The following is a 15,973-nucleotide window of genomic DNA, read 5'->3' on the forward strand; positions in this document are numbered from 1 at the left end:
CTCTGTCCCTCTCCCGTGCTTGCTTGCTCTTTCTCTTGCTCAGAAAAAAAAGAAAAAAAAAAGCCATCTAAGTGGAGGAAGGAGTAGATATGCAAGAAACAACCAAGGAAAATCATGTAAAGTCACTTGTTGCAGAGGACAAGTAAATCAGATAAAGTAATCTTTCAAATCATAAGTATAAGGATAGGTTTTAAGGGCTCTAAGGAAATCTTTCTTATTAATTTTTTCAATTAAAAGAAAATTTTCCTTGGAGTTTTAAATTAAAATCTCATAGCTATAAGGCAACACAGGATTTATATACAGTATGTTGGCAGTCACTATTTAAAAATATTTCCATTTTAAATTTCACGACATGCATATGTTTATTCTTCACAACCACATCTGGTATCTAAAGCATTCTTGATCCCAACTTACTCAAATAATAAAGAATAATCAAACTTTAATACTTAGTCAAGAATTCAAGGATAAATTGAAGTTTTATCTCCACCAAAATATACCAACCACCTGAACATTGAGTCCATCGTAGGGACAGAGGTAATATCATTAAGTCCACTATCTGTAAAGTGTTAGGTCAGTCATAATCTTTGTGTTTGCACTTTACTCTCCTTATGTCAATATGCTCCAGCAAGGTTCTTTCTCACTTCAGCCCTTCACAAACACTGTTTCCTCTGCTGGACAACACTGCCTTTCTGGCTAATGTCTACTCAGACTTAGGACCCCCATATGTGTCATTTTCTAAGGAACTCTTGTCCTCAACATACCCCTCACCCCCTACCCCATAAAGTCAGATGCCCCATATAGTATCATAGCACAACCCCTATTCTACTAGCTGAGGCTAACTTCTCCACTAGGCACAGCAGGCTCTGTGTCTCAGTCCAATGAAAATGACTCATTTTAGGGGCGCCTGGGTGGCTCAGTCGGTTAAGCAGCCGACTTCAGCTCAGTTCATGATCTCGCAATCCGTGAGTTCGAGCCCCGCGTCAGGCTCTGTGCTGACAGCTCAGAGCCTGGAGCCTGTTTCAGACTCTGTGTCTCCCTCTCTCTGACCCTCCCCCGTTCATGCTCTGTCTCTCTCTGTCTCAAAAATAAATAAACGTTAAAAAAAATTTTTTTAAAGAAAATGACTCATTTTAATTTTCTATAAAACTAGAAGAAAAAATGAATATAATAATGAATACATAATAATATCTCCATCCTGGATTATATTCATCCTCATACCACCACAGCCAAAATTTAATTATTTCATAGAAGAAGGGGCCTGAAGGCCAAGGTGCCTCAGGACGACAAAAGTCATAACATGTCCCTCGTTACTTTGTAGAATTTCAACAAAGAAACGAACCCCCAATTGTTTTCGTTTTTTCAAAGGTGAATGATAATACCTACTTGGGGATTAATGAAATAATAAATTGCTTACAGCACTTAGTATCTGACACACTAGTAGTAAATGTTAGCTCTTATTACTACCTAAACAATAACCAGAAACACTACTTGTTACATTGCCTGTAGGAAGGTGAATATAATATATTCCTCTTGATTTTAGTTTAGTTTAGTTTAGATTTTATTTTCCAGAATAAGTTTGTTTCTTATAGAAGTTTCCAGGCCCTCTTTAACTAAGATAAGAATCATATGACCCAACAGTATCCCTCTTAGATGTCAGAAAAGTCAGAACTAAATTAAGTGATAAGCCACAATAACTTCCTCTAGGTGCCGGGGACACATTTCTAAGCTCCCTATTTTTGACTTGTGATTTTATTTTTTAATTTTCTTTATATACATTTTAATACTATGGAAAGTGGAAGAATAACAAAATGTGAAGGTGGGAAGGATTAGAAATGAACAAAGGCCTCCCAGCAGCCTAAGCCAAAAAAGTAGTATCTATATTTCAGGTTCATTCATGACCCAATGTAATTTCTTTGAATTTTCGTGCTATACCTAAATGAAGAGTACCAAATATACACACACAGTATAAAGAAATTATATTCATTTTGAAAATACCACATTTCACACATTTTAAGAACTGCCTGAGGGCATTTCAAAATTAATTTTAGTAGACTGAAAGTAATATATGTATATTCCTAACTTTCTGACAAACATCCAAGATGGACATATGTACTCAAAGAGGTTCAAGCAGGCTAGAGAATTTCTCGATATGCAGTGAATCAAGTGCCAGGGAAACTCTCACGAATCTCTAATTTCACGATTTTATTGGTGTATTAGTTTACCATGAATCCTATAACGAATTACCATAAATTTAGTGCCTTAAAACAATGCAAATTCATTATGTTACAATTCTGTAGAAGTCTGATATGGGTCACACTGGGCTAAATTATGATGTCAGCAAAAGTTCATGCCTTTGTAGAAGCTCCAGGGAAAAATCAATTTCCTTGCATTTTCCAGCTTCTTATGGGCTACCCATATTCCTTGGCTTATGGCCCTCCTCCTCCATCATCAAGGCCATCAAAAGTAAATTGAGTCTTTCTAACATTGAATCACTCTGACTTCCTCTTCTGCTTCCTCTTTCACTTTCAAGGACTCTTATGTTTACACTTGGTCCAAACAGATAATCCAGAATAAGCTCCCTTCTCAATATATTTAATTTAATCACAACTACAGAATCTCTTTTGCCATGTAATATAACATATTAGATTAAACCTGGGAATTAGGATGTGGACATCTTTGAGGGAGGTAGGCTTTTATTATTCTGCCTATCACAATTGATAACTATTGCATATACAACAAAATAGAAAAGATGTAACACTTAAAAGACATAATGCTTAAAAGAGCTCCAACACAGCAAGGATATGGTTTGAATTTAATAAAGTTATTTGCTGACCTAAGAACTCATTCAAATCTATTTTAGCACATGTACCTCTATCTTATTCTTCTCCTTGAATATGCTCATGATTCAAACTCAAGTATACCAGTTTTGTTGTACTATGAAACAGCAGAAAATAATGTAACCTACCAGAGGATGAAACAAGAAAATCTAAGAATTATTCATGTCATATATTTAACATTTCTGGATTTTCCAGAATATAGTTCAGAACGAACACACACACACTCCTCCAGTAATTTAGAAGACAAAAAAATCCAAACTTTAAATATCTGAACTCTCCATCCAGTCAATACTTAATTACTACCAACTAAGCATATTACTGGAGATAGTGAAAATGCTTGTCTCTAAAATTAAGTTTATCCAATAGAAATAGTATAAACATTAGGTTCATTCCACAGAAGGATGGGTGGGCAGAGATACTTATGGCTAACTAAAGAATAATTAGTCATACTTTCTATTACCAACTTACTAACAATGTCAATGTTGATTTCATATTCAACTGAAGTTAACACCTGCACAGATCTGTGTATCAGGAGCTCCAGGCATATCATTAACTTATTTAATTCTGGTCCTAGGAACACTCAACCTATGGTGTTTAATTTCAATCTCTGATGACCTGGCTGGATTTCACATCATAACATAAAACATATAGGAAATAAAATTATTTAAAAAAGAAATAAAAGTATTATAATGAAACATATATAAGCAAAAACACAGGTGAAGATTAAAACAAAATTCTAGGGGCACCTGGGTGGCTCAGTTGGTTAAGTGTCTGACTCTCAGTTTTGGCTCAGTTCACGATTTAATGGTTCTTGACGCTGAGCCCCACATCAGTCTCTGTGCTGAGAGTGTGGGGCCTGCTTAGGATTCTCTCTCTCTGAACCTCTGTGTGCTCTCTCTTTCTCTCTCTCAAAATAATTAAACATTAAAAAAAATAATGAATTAAAAATTTTCTAGCTCGACTCAAATAGTGGACATAATTTTATAAAAATACTATTTCTCAATTCTTTTTTGAAAATAATTATGAAGAAAGCCTGAAAATAAAGGAGAGAAGACATAATTTCACATCAAACAAAATAGCAGTTTAATGAATTTAAATAATTTCATCAATCTATCAATCAAAATAGTATTTCATTATCTCTAATAATCAACACCTCTCAACTTCTGAACTGATGACAATGTAAACAAAGTCCCAGACAGATTTCTTCTGACTAAAATCCAAATAAATAAATTATATTATATTTAGAGATCATCCCCTAAATTAATTTAGGATGCTTAATTACACTCCAATATGCAATAAAAAACTGGTTCTCCTTGTTGTTAGACTTAGACAACAATGACTAGTATTTACATAAGTGCCATGATGCTCAAATATTCTTTCAATGAGACAAAAACTGCTTGAAGTGATGTGGGAATAAGTAATAGATGAATGGGTAAATGGTGGGAAAACTAAACCAATAAATAAAATATGCCGCACACAAAATGCAAACCACGCGACCCCATGTGTAGCCAAGGAAAGATGTTAGGAAAGATGCCTTCAGACTGCAAGGCTCTCCCTTATTTCTGTCCACAAATGAATTCTAAGAAATTATCTTCTGTTCAGTCATCTGGCTGCAAAACTGGTACAGAGATTCAGACAAAAACAAAGTAAAACAGAGAAATCAGCTCAAAGGAGTTTCTCAGAATTCCAGGAACAGTGGAACCAAAGGAAAAGCCCTTTAAAGTTGAGAACACGTCTCATGGAGACAAATCAGGTAAATGAGAACCTATGAAAATGCAGAGTGTTTTTAGAATCAATATCTTAAACAGCACAGCAATTTTATAGCAATGAAGAAAAAAAAAACTGAGTCTTATTTCTATTATAGAGTAAAAATGCTCATCCTCAAACTATTCTACAAAGCTAGAATAATGAGTATAGAAAATACAAGCTTCATCACTAAGCCGGCTCTACACCTTGGATAGCTATCACATGACAAGTGTTAACCTTTGGAAGAAGCTTGCAAAAAATAGTTATGACAAACACTGTACGATCTGGTTCAAAATTCACAAAGCTTCTACTAAAACAGGTGTCTCAGCCTTAATTGGCAAATCCAGTAGCCACCTCTCAGTCCTTCTACCCATTTCTCCAAGCAGGTATTGACCATATAATAGGCAAAGATCAATGAAATCCAATCGCAGATGTTGAGGAACAATACAAATAAGGAAATCACTGCATAAATTATTGTGATAAAGTGAAAATGCCAAAAAATAGTAGTGTATTCAAGAACTAAAAAAGGAAGGAAGGAAAGTCTAAACTCTTTTCCTTGTTCTTTCCAGGACTCATTTTTCCACTGTGACCTTTGATACCATCCACCCTCATACTTTTTGGGATTCTGCTATACAATTAACCTTTCTTTTAAGTGTTCAACCTCTTCCATTCCTGGACCCTTCTACTCAACATTTATAACGATGCTTAAGCTTGCTTGCCTATCATCAGTAGCAAATAGAAAATAATAATCTAAAAGTTATATTCATCTTAATAGTGTTTGAGACTATTTTAGATGGATACTTTTAATACTGTTTATTGGTATTCAGCTATTAAAAAAAATTTTTTTTCGGATATTATACTAGAGAGCTAACTCAAATCATAGTACAAAATGGGGCTAGAATTACTACTAACAATGTTATAGCATCCCTAAGTGAATCAGGAACCTCTGAGAAAATTTTGTCACAAAATGAATAAAAACATAAATGGTTTAAATACTTCTACTGTAAAATTTAACATATAACTGAAATATTAGGAAAGACAAATATTGTTACCTAATCCCAGAGTGTCATAAACAAAATGTAAATCACTTGGATTAAATTAGTTAACTTCTGCCAAATATTTACTGATTTGTCTTTTGGTTATGCAGAGTTTATTTTCGTTACATACAGTACACTGTGAGTTTTGTTTTGCTTTGTTCATTTGTGTGTGTTTGTGTGCGTGTGTGTGTGTGTGTGTGTGTGTTGTCTTTTGTTTTTTGAGGCATCTTTTCTCCATTACCTACTTCTTGGCTAAGGCATAGATGCTACCTTAAAAACAAACAAACAATCTGAGCAAGTAGTCTTCTATTGCAAAAAATATTACTTCTTGAAGTGACTGGGGGACTATTTCCCTTTTTCCACATCCTATTAGTATTTTCCTTTTTATTCAGAAAAGGTAACTCCCTAACAAAGAGGCCCTGACAATGGCTTATTTCATCCTTGCATGCACATTCCCAAAAAGTGATATATGACAGGAGGCTGAAACCACAGTGCGTGCTGTGGAGAATTACTATCTTTCTAGGCACTGTATCTATCATAATAGTAGGGTAGTAGGGTTTGGTGAAGATCCGACCTAATCCAACAAAGCCAAATGAGTATAACATGTACCCAAAAATAGAAACTGGATAAGAAGATAAAATTTCATCTTTAAGGGAAAAAAATTTCAGAGGCTTGTCAATTTCTAATTACTCTAAGAAGAAATATTATGCATGATAGTCACAGCCACAACCACAGACTGCCTGGGAAGTAAGGCAGGTCCCTTGTTTAAAGCCTTGTAATTTCAGTTTAGGGAAAATATGTTAAGACAATTGTCTTGCTATATTTGTTCATCACCATTAGAATTTCATATAGCAAGAATGAAATGAAATCATCCTACACAAATGTCCCTCCTTCTGAAGAGCTTTGAAAAAAGGAATCTTTTCAACTTCCATGTAAATGTTAGTTTTTAGTAAACTTCACAGTTTTAAAGTATTTTTATAGAGAAATACTGGCACATACATGAGCAGGAGCTTATGAGAATATCAAGAAGGTAGAGAGCAGTAGGTTATTAGGAAAATATTTAAAATGACTACTTACACAAGTTAAAATATCATACCTAATGACTCCCAGCTGCAGTTTACATCTCTTTACTCTTGTCTTTGTTACCATTCATAATAATGAAGAATTTCTAAGTCAATAATTACCAACTTCTAAGAGGGCCATGACATTAACTTCTCAGTAGAGTTCCTCTCCTTTTTGAACACTCCAGCCAAAAACCTACAGGCCTAGAATAGCCTAGGGAATACAGACAATTCAGATCTACAAATCTGGCAACACTCACTGATAAATTCCTTGCACACTGGCTTTAGTTAACACGACATGTGTCAGGTAATGTGACATTAAATCAAACTAAAAATATTAGTGCAAAGAATGGCAATTCCAATGAACGGGAAGTTTCTCTGTCATGTTTCACTTATAAATAGGTTAACCATATCTGTTCTATGTGACAGGTAACTTTCTAAGATGGTGAAGGAAATCAAACATAAATTTCTACAAGAATTCATTTTGATATTTCCAAAATATCTAAATTTAATCATGGGTCTTGCTGCCCTTCACATCTCCTATGTATATACCATTGTAAACAAATGCTGAAGTATGCAGTAAGAGATCCTAGGCAGATAAATCCTGCATAGAATCTTTGTTCCTCCTCTCTTACAAGAATCCTGCTATATTCTTCAAGATCTAAATCAAAGGCCATGTCTTTGATTTTCCCATATGGGCGTCTACCCAAGTAATCAATACTTCCATTTTCACCAGAACATGTTGCTTATATATCTAGTAACATATTTATTTCACCCTACCTCCTAATAAATATGTTTATACATCTCCAACTATAACAGCCTTTGCTTGGTCTTCATTAGTCATATTAGGTCTGCACTATTTCTGAATCACCAGACAGCACCTAATACATCTTATACATATAAGGCAGGAGATTACCATATTATTTATCTGTTAACAAAAGTTTGGTTCTTCGCAAAACCTTTTTTCATTTATGACTTTAAGGAATAGGTAAAGAATAGAATCCCTCTTTCTCTGCCACCAAATCATCCCCTACTTCCTAACTTTCTTACTTCTCCCAATGGCAAAACTACTGAGACCTTAGAATCTCCTGTATGTCTTCTATCACCTACACTGCCCAATCCTGTACTAATTCCTCCAAAACACCTTTTGCATTGTTGCCATTACTAACGTCCTTCTTCTTTTGCTTTTATTGAGACTATTACAATAGGTTCATTATTAAAAACATTCACACAATCAATACTAAATAGGATCTAATAGCAGTCTCAAAAAATATATGAAGCAAAAAGAGTGACATACATACACACATTCAAAGTAATACCTGGATATTTTGACAATCTTCTATAAGTTATTGGTAGAAGTATACAAAATCAGTAGGGATACAGAAATCACCAGGGACAGAGAACATTACGAAACAACTTGGCATAACTGATATTTACAAAACTTTTCATAACAAATGCAGAACATTACTTGTTTTAAACTGCACATAGAAAATTCACTAAGACAGGCCACATTTGGGGCCATAAAACAAGTCCTTGTAAGTTTCAAAGGATGAGAATCATGGAAAGTATATTCTATACCCACAAAGGTACCAAGTTAGAAATTGATAATAGAGTATGTAGAAAACTCTCCACATAACCAGAAGTAGTGCACTTCTAAAAAAATCCCATAGGTCAAAGAAGAAATCACAAGGGAAATATTTTCTAATTCAAACTAAATGATAATGAAAACATGATATTGCAAAATTTGTGGAATACATTTAAAGTGTTGCTGAGATAGCAATTTATAACTTTAATGACGATATTAAGAAATAAAGGTATTAAAATAAGGCTCAAGAATCCAGAAAAAAAGCAAATGATACAAAAAGTAAAAGAAAGAAAACAATAAAATTTGGGATCAATAAAACATTAAAAAGACAAATAAAAAAGTAATTCAAAGGTTGTTTCTTTGAAAATATTAATAAAATTAATAACACCCTCAGCAAGTCTTATAAAGAACAAAAGAGAGAAAATGAGAGAAAATTACCAATATCAGGAATATAAGAGGAAGCACCAGTACAGACCTTACAGAAATGAAAAGAAAAAGGAGATATTATGAAAAATTTTAAGCCAATAAATTTGACAACTTAGATGAAATGAACAATACTTTGAAAGGCACACATTCACAAAACTAACTCAAGAAGGAGAAATTCTGAATAGTCATATAGCTATTAAAAAATTTGAATTTGGGGGCACCTGGGTGGCTCAGTCAATTGAGCGTCTGACTCTTGATATGAGCTCAGGTCGTGATCTTGTGGTTGTGAGATCAAGCCCCATCAGGCTCCACACTGAGCATGGAGCCTGCTTGGGATTCTCTCTATCTCTCTCTCTCTACCCATTCCCCTGCTCACACTTTCTCTCTCTCTTTCACTCTCACTCAAAATAAAAATTAAACTTAAAAAAAAAAAAAAGACTTTGAGTTTGAAATTTAAAATCTCTCCCAGACAAGAACTACAGGCCTAAAAGCTTCTTTAATCAATTCTATCATACATTTAAAAAGAAATAATACACACTTCATACAAATGTTTCCAAAACATAAAGGCAAAACACAACTCATTTTAAAAGGTCACTGTTATACTAACATTCAAATCAGATAAAGACATTAGAAGAAGCTACAGAATATTCTTCATAAACATAGACGCAAAAAATCTTACTATTAATAAATCAAATCCAGCTATATGTAAAAGGAAAAATACATTCTGATAGAGTTGATCCCAAAAATATAAGGTTAATTTAATACGTACTGGAAGTTCCATCCAGTTGATTAAGGAAAAAAAAAAACAAAAAAAAAACAAGCAGGAGAACCAAAACTGTCCTTATTTGCAGATGACATGATCATGTACAAAGAAAACCCTAAGTGCTAAGAAATCAAAAACAACAATAACAACAAACAGCTAACAACAAGCTACTACAACTAGCAAATGAGCTTAACTCGGTTGCAGAATACAAGGTTAATACATACAAAAAATATCAATTGTATTTCTATTAGAAAAGAATGTTGGAAATTCAACGTTTAAAATGACATTTAAGGGGTGCCTGGTTGGCTCAGTCGGTTGAGCGTCCGACTTCAGCTCAGGTCATGATCTCACTGTTCATGAGTTGAAGGCCCACATCGGGCTCTGTGCTGACAGCTTGGAGCCTGGAGCCTGCTTCCGATTCTGTGTCTCCCTGTCTCTCTGCCCCTCCCCTGTCAGGCTCTGTCTCTCTGTCTCTCTCAAAAATAAATAAACATTTAAAAAATAAAAATAAATAAATAAATAAAATGACATTTAATATAGCATCATAAATAAGAGACAAAGTAGGAATAAATCTTAAAAAGATGTTCAAGACCTGTTAGTTGAGAAGTACAAAATATCCATGAGAAAAGTTAAAAACCTAAATAAATGTATAATATACACAATGTTCATGGACTGGAAGATTCAATATCAAGATGTCCATTCTTAAATGTGTACATTCAACACAGTCCCATTAAAATACTAGTAGATTCTCTTTAAAAAACTGACAAGCTAATTTTAAGATGCATAAAAGAATTCAAGTGCTATATAGATATAAAAGAATCAATACATTTTTATTAAATTTGAAAAGTAGAAATAAAAGAATCACCTTGAGAGATTATAAACTTTACAACTTATCTTCTGAAACTTTTATGAAAAAGCTGGGCATTTGAAAATAATTACTTAAGTGCACAAATATTTGGTTCTTTCTCCTTGGATTCATCCTGCTAACAGTTACAGTTATTTATAATATACAATTGCATTAATCCTTATACAAAAGAAATGATTTACTGGGTGACAATATTGACAATGTTTACGAAAAGTAAAACCAGGTTGCAATCTAGTGTCAGTGAATAATCTATAACATGTTTAGAGATCATACAGTGTTTTAGCTATAAATTCCATAATTAGATTCTGTTGTGGGGCACCTAGGTGGCTCAGTTGGTTGAGTGTCTGACTTCGGCTCAGGTCATGATCTCAAGGTCTGTGAGTTCGAGCCCCGCATCAGGCTCTGCGCTGACAGCTCAGAGCCTGGAGCCTACTTCAGATTCTGTGTCTCCCTCTCTCCACCCCTCCCCCACTCATGCTCTGTCTCTGTCTCAAAAATAAATAAACATTAAAAAACTTTTTTTTGAAAAAAAAGAAAAGATTCTGTTGTACTGTCTGTATGTGTGTGTGCGTGCATGTGTGTGTGTGTGTGTGTATAGGCATCCTCTGACTTTCACTACTAGCACAGTTTGCATCTTTCAAGTGCACTAGAGCAGTAGTTCACAAAAGATGGTTTGGGAACTATCTAAGACCCCTTATTAATAATATGAAGATATTATTTGCCTTTTTAAGAATATAATGTGGTCCTGATAGCAAAAAAAAAAATTGAGAATCACTGCAGTATAGCAATAAATAATTTTTAACTGGAACATGTAGAAAGAATAATCCTGATAACTGGGGCAACACCTGGGTGGCTCAGTCAGTTAAGTGTCAGATTGTTGATTTTGGCTCAGGTCATGATCTTACAGTGTGTGAGTTTGAGCCCCACGTCAGGCTCCCTGCTGACAATGTGGAGCCTTCCTGGGATTCTTGATCCCTCCCTCTCTCTGTCTCCAGCCCCAGCTCTCTCTCTCCCCCAAAAATAAATAAATAAATAAAACAAAAAGAAGGAGGAGGAGGAGGAGGAGGAGGAGGAGGAGGAGAAGAAGAAAGAGGAGGAGGAGGAGGAGGAGGAGGAGGAGGAGAAGGAGGAGGAGAAGGAGGAGGAGAAGAAGGAGGAGGAGGAGGAGAAGGAGGAGGAGAAGGAGGAGGAGAAGGAGGAGGGGGAGGGGGGGGGAGGAGGAGGGGGAGGGGGGGAGGAGGAGGGGGAGGAAGAATCATCATCATCATCTTGATAACTAAAATGAAAAACCAAAACAAATTTTAGAGGATTATCATATGTTAAAGTTCTGTTTTTCTTAGTAGGGCACTACATTAAGTTTCTTTCTTAAATTAATGAAGTTCACCAATAAAGAAAGACCTCAGCCTGACACAAGATACCCACAGGATTCCGACACATAGTGCTATTTTTCTTCTTCCCGTCACGATGCATCCCTTCTAGAACCAAACAGAAAAGCAGTTTTCCAAAGTTCCTGTCTAACTTTTAAAGTATTGCCTCAAACTCTCCTTCCCTTACTCTACTCTTTTTGCCATGGTGCTTATAACCTTCTAATATATTAAACAATTTACCTATTTATTACATTTATTTTCTGTCACTCCACTCAATACAATGTAAACTAAACAAGAGGACTTTTTTTCCCCTTTATTCACTGATGTATCCTCAGCACCTATAATAGTGTCCAAGACAAAATTGGCACAGAGTAAATATTTATTGAATAAATTTATGAATATTTTACTGAAGTAAAATAAAAACTTCAGCATTTTATCAGGGAAGAACACACATCTTACCAAATGCAAACTTCCAAATGGCCACGGACACAGGGCTATGTACATAGGAGAGATGTACTAGCTGAAGGAAAAACTCTCAGGGCAAACAGTTTCCTCTTCTGGATCCAGAAATGAAGAAAGACAGGGAGACCAGAGACAAGGAAAGGAGAGGGATTTGGAAATATTCCAAGTAGAGACAACGGAAATGGTTTGGTTTTGTTTTTTCCCTCAATCCTAGGATTCCACGAATGTAAACAAAGAAAAATAAGAGTAAGAACAGCTAACACACCTCTCTTCTCTTGTTGTATTTCTTCCAGAAGCTGCTCTTGTCTTTCTATCTGTTCGAAGAGACACTGGAGCTCAGATTCCTTGTTTTCGGTCATACTCCTCAGCTGTTGTCTGCACAGCATCAGCTCGTGCCGCAGACTCCTCTCTCTGTTTTCTCTCTCCTTCAGTTCCTCACAGAGCCACTTAAGTTTAGTCTAAAAAAATGACACGTATATCTAATTTTTTCAAAAAATCTAGAAAACAGTAGCATTTCAAAACATGAAGGAAAAGTCATGATAACTGAACAGACCATAGCAAACATAAGCAAAATTAAAAAACAAATCTATAATGTTTTAATTTCCATAATGACTTCAAAGATGGTATCGAAATTAAGCCAAATTTTCTTGGATTTTTATAAAATATCTGATATCCTCTATCAGGTTTGTAAAGGTAATACTACAGAGAAGTCTGGCCTGCTGGATTCCCAGTCATACTCCAATTAGATCCCTGATGTGATATATAAGGCAATCTGGTACACTTTAAAGCATTTTAAAGTCAAACATACCACACAATAGAACTAGAGACTTGTTACAAAATGGAGTTTAATTCAAAGATTTTTTAAAAAAGAAAGATAAAATTCATAGTTTTGGTTTTAAAAATGCATATTCCCAAGGGTCCAGCTAATCGGGAAAAGATATTCTATATCACATGAGGGAGATAAAGTTAGTATTTTCCCACATTTAAAAGACTAGGGAATTTAGTTGAAGCAACTCTCGTTTTCTCAGACTCTAACCACACCATCTTTATTAGTTAGATATTTAAATCAGGGATGAGTAAAAAAAATAAATAAATAAATAAATTTTTCTTTCACCTTCACTAGGACAGGATTTCAGTCATGTCTCAGGACCTTCCCAAGTGATCCTATCCTTCAAGTTCTATTTGATTCTAAATAAAAGTCTTTACTTCAGTAAAAAGCAAATTAAAGGAAGAGTGGACTAAACAGGAAAGTTAGGTTAAGCTAAGGGAGAATTTTCTGGAACAGCATTCATCAGTAAGCAAGAAAGTTCTAGGCCTCCAGAAATCTAGGAAGTTCTCAGGATATGCCACAGTATATTAAAAGTAGCGGCAGTAGGATAGCTTATGATAAAGTGAGACTGGGATACAGCCGCTAGACTGGGGGATCCCCACATGTATCAGCTTTCAAACACCCCCAGAACAGAAAAAGATGCCCAGTTTCTCTGGTCAGAAGGTCTGTCGAGCAGATGGTATCTCTACGACACAGAAGAAATATTATCACTAGTCAAATTATGGAAAAATTATATGGTAATATTGTAAGATGACCAAGGTATAGTATGTGAACGTGTTACATGAAGGGGAATGGAGCTTGTAAAGGCAAAAGCTAGATCACATTTATCACAAACGCTCATCAGAAACAAAGGGGGGACTTCATGGAAGTTTGCCTTCCAGAATGATGGCACGAGGAGTTCTGCCAAGCTGCTCTTTAATGAAAATGCGAGGTGGAAGCTAGATGTGGGCAGGGGAAGGACTGCACCCTGCATGACAAAAGCCCCACTCCACGTTCCGGGAGGGTATTGCCAAGACAGGGGTCCCTCTTCCCCCAGTTCACACTCAAGTTATATGGTATTGTGGCATAATAAGAAAGATATTTGGTCTTTGTCCTTTATTCTTGGCACAGAGCTCCTAAAACCCAGGAACTTCCAGAGTGAGAAGAATGTCCTTTGTTATTTGTAACAAGCTCTTAGATTACACCCAAGCTCATGCTAATGAGGTGGTTTAGGTAGTTGAACCTACTGAGCCCCCCAGGCACCCCTAAAAACTCTTGAACAATGAGGTTGGATTAGCTTCCAGACTGGTGAACATAGCCACATGCCAGGAGCGTGAGACATCCCCAAACTCCACGGGGACTCTTGGAGACCTTGCCCTATATAGACCTTGCCCTATATAACCTCTTCATCTGGCTGCCTATTTGTATCCTTTATAAATAAACTGGTAAGTAAAGTATTTCCCTTAGGCCTGTGAACCATGACAGCAAATTACTGAACCTGGAAAGAGAGCCATGAGAACCCCCAATTTGTAGCCAGGTCAGAAGGAAGTGTAGGTAACCTGGGGATATCTGAATTGGGTACAGGTGGGGCCGAGCCCTTAACCTGTGGTATCTGTACTAACTCTGGGTAGTTTGTGTCAGAGGTGAATTAAATTGTGGGACACCCCGTTGGTATCTGCAGAGAACTGGAGAATTACCTCATTTGGAAAACTCACACATCTGGAATCAAAAGTGATGTGAGCAGAAACAGATCATAATAGTTAGTATGGCACTGGAAGGTCAGATGGCTAGGATTTTTCACCATCATAGTTCTGATTTGAGTAGGCTAAATTGCTGGCAAGTGAAGTGGAGAAACTAGGGATTCCTTCCATTACCAACCCCTCACTGATAGTGTGGCCACTCCACCTCAGACACAGCAGCCTGAGAATACTGGTATCCAATCTGCCATTTCCACAGACTGTTTGTGAGAAGGAGGGGCAAAAGCTACATGATCATATCAAGATTCAGAAAAAGTGTATGATGAAATTAAACACCTATTCCCAATAAAGACCCTCAACAGAAGAGAAGGAAGGGAAATTTTTCACCCTGATAAAACATTTTTATGAAAAGCCCGTAACTATTATCATACTTAATGGTTAAAGACAGAATGCTTTATCCCTAACATCATAAACAAGAAAATAATGTCTGCTCTAACTATTTCTTTTTTTTTTTTTTTTTAATTTTTTTTTCAACGTTTATTTATTTTTGGGACAGAGAGAGACAGAGCATGAACGGGGGAGGGCCAGAGAGAGAGGGAGACACAGAATTGGAAACAGGCTCCAGTCTCTGAGCCATCAGCCCAGAGCCTGACGCGGGGCTCGAACTCACGGACCGCAAGATCGTGACCTGGCTGAAGTCGGACGCTTAACCGACTGCGCCACCCAGGCGCCCCTGCTCTAACCATTTCTATCTAACATTGTATCAGGAGGTCATAGCAGGGCAATTATGCAGGAAAATATCATTATACATAAATCACTTGTATTTCTATACACTTGCATCATCAATCCAAAACTAAGTTAAAAAGACCATCGTGTTTACAATAGCATCAAAAGAGTAACATACATTTAAAAAGAAAAACATACTTTTAAAAAGAAGTTCAAAATTTATACTCTGAAAACTACAAAAAACTGTTGAAAAAATTAAAGGCCTAAATAAATGAGAAGATTTTACATGTACATACACGAGAAAACTTAGTATCATTAAGGTATTAAGAGAAATACTCCCCAAACTGATCTACAGATTTAATGCAATGCCTATCAAAATCCCAGCTGAGATCTTTGGAGAGATTGACAATGTGACCTTAAATTTCATGGGGCACCTGGGTGGCGCACCGGTTAAGCGTCCGACTTCAGCCAGGTCACGATCTTGCGGTCCGTGAGTTCGAGCCCCGCGTCAGGCTCTGGGCTGATGGCTCAGAGCCTGGAGCCTGTTTCCGATTCTGTGTCTCCCTCTCTCTCTGCCCCTCCCCCGTTCATGC

General features: G+C 36.1%; 1 protein-coding gene across 4 annotated transcripts in view; it reads right to left on the reverse strand.

The window, feature by feature from the left end:
* CEP128 (centrosomal protein 128) overlaps positions 1-15,973 on the reverse strand; it is a 394,462-nt gene that overhangs the window by 204,027 nt on the left and 174,462 nt on the right. For all 4 annotated transcript variants that reach the window (XM_043556773.1, XM_043556771.1, XM_043556772.1 and 1 more), the window contains exon 19: positions 12,415-12,607. In XM_043556773.1, the coding sequence (XP_043412708.1) occupies positions 12,415-12,607 (193 nt within the window). The remainder of the gene's footprint in view (positions 1-12,414; positions 12,608-15,973) is intronic.

This window comes from Prionailurus bengalensis, chromosome B3 (assembly GCF_016509475.1).
Source record: "Prionailurus bengalensis isolate Pbe53 chromosome B3, Fcat_Pben_1.1_paternal_pri, whole genome shotgun sequence".
Classification (NCBI taxonomy): Eukaryota; Metazoa; Chordata; class Mammalia; order Carnivora; family Felidae; genus Prionailurus; species Prionailurus bengalensis.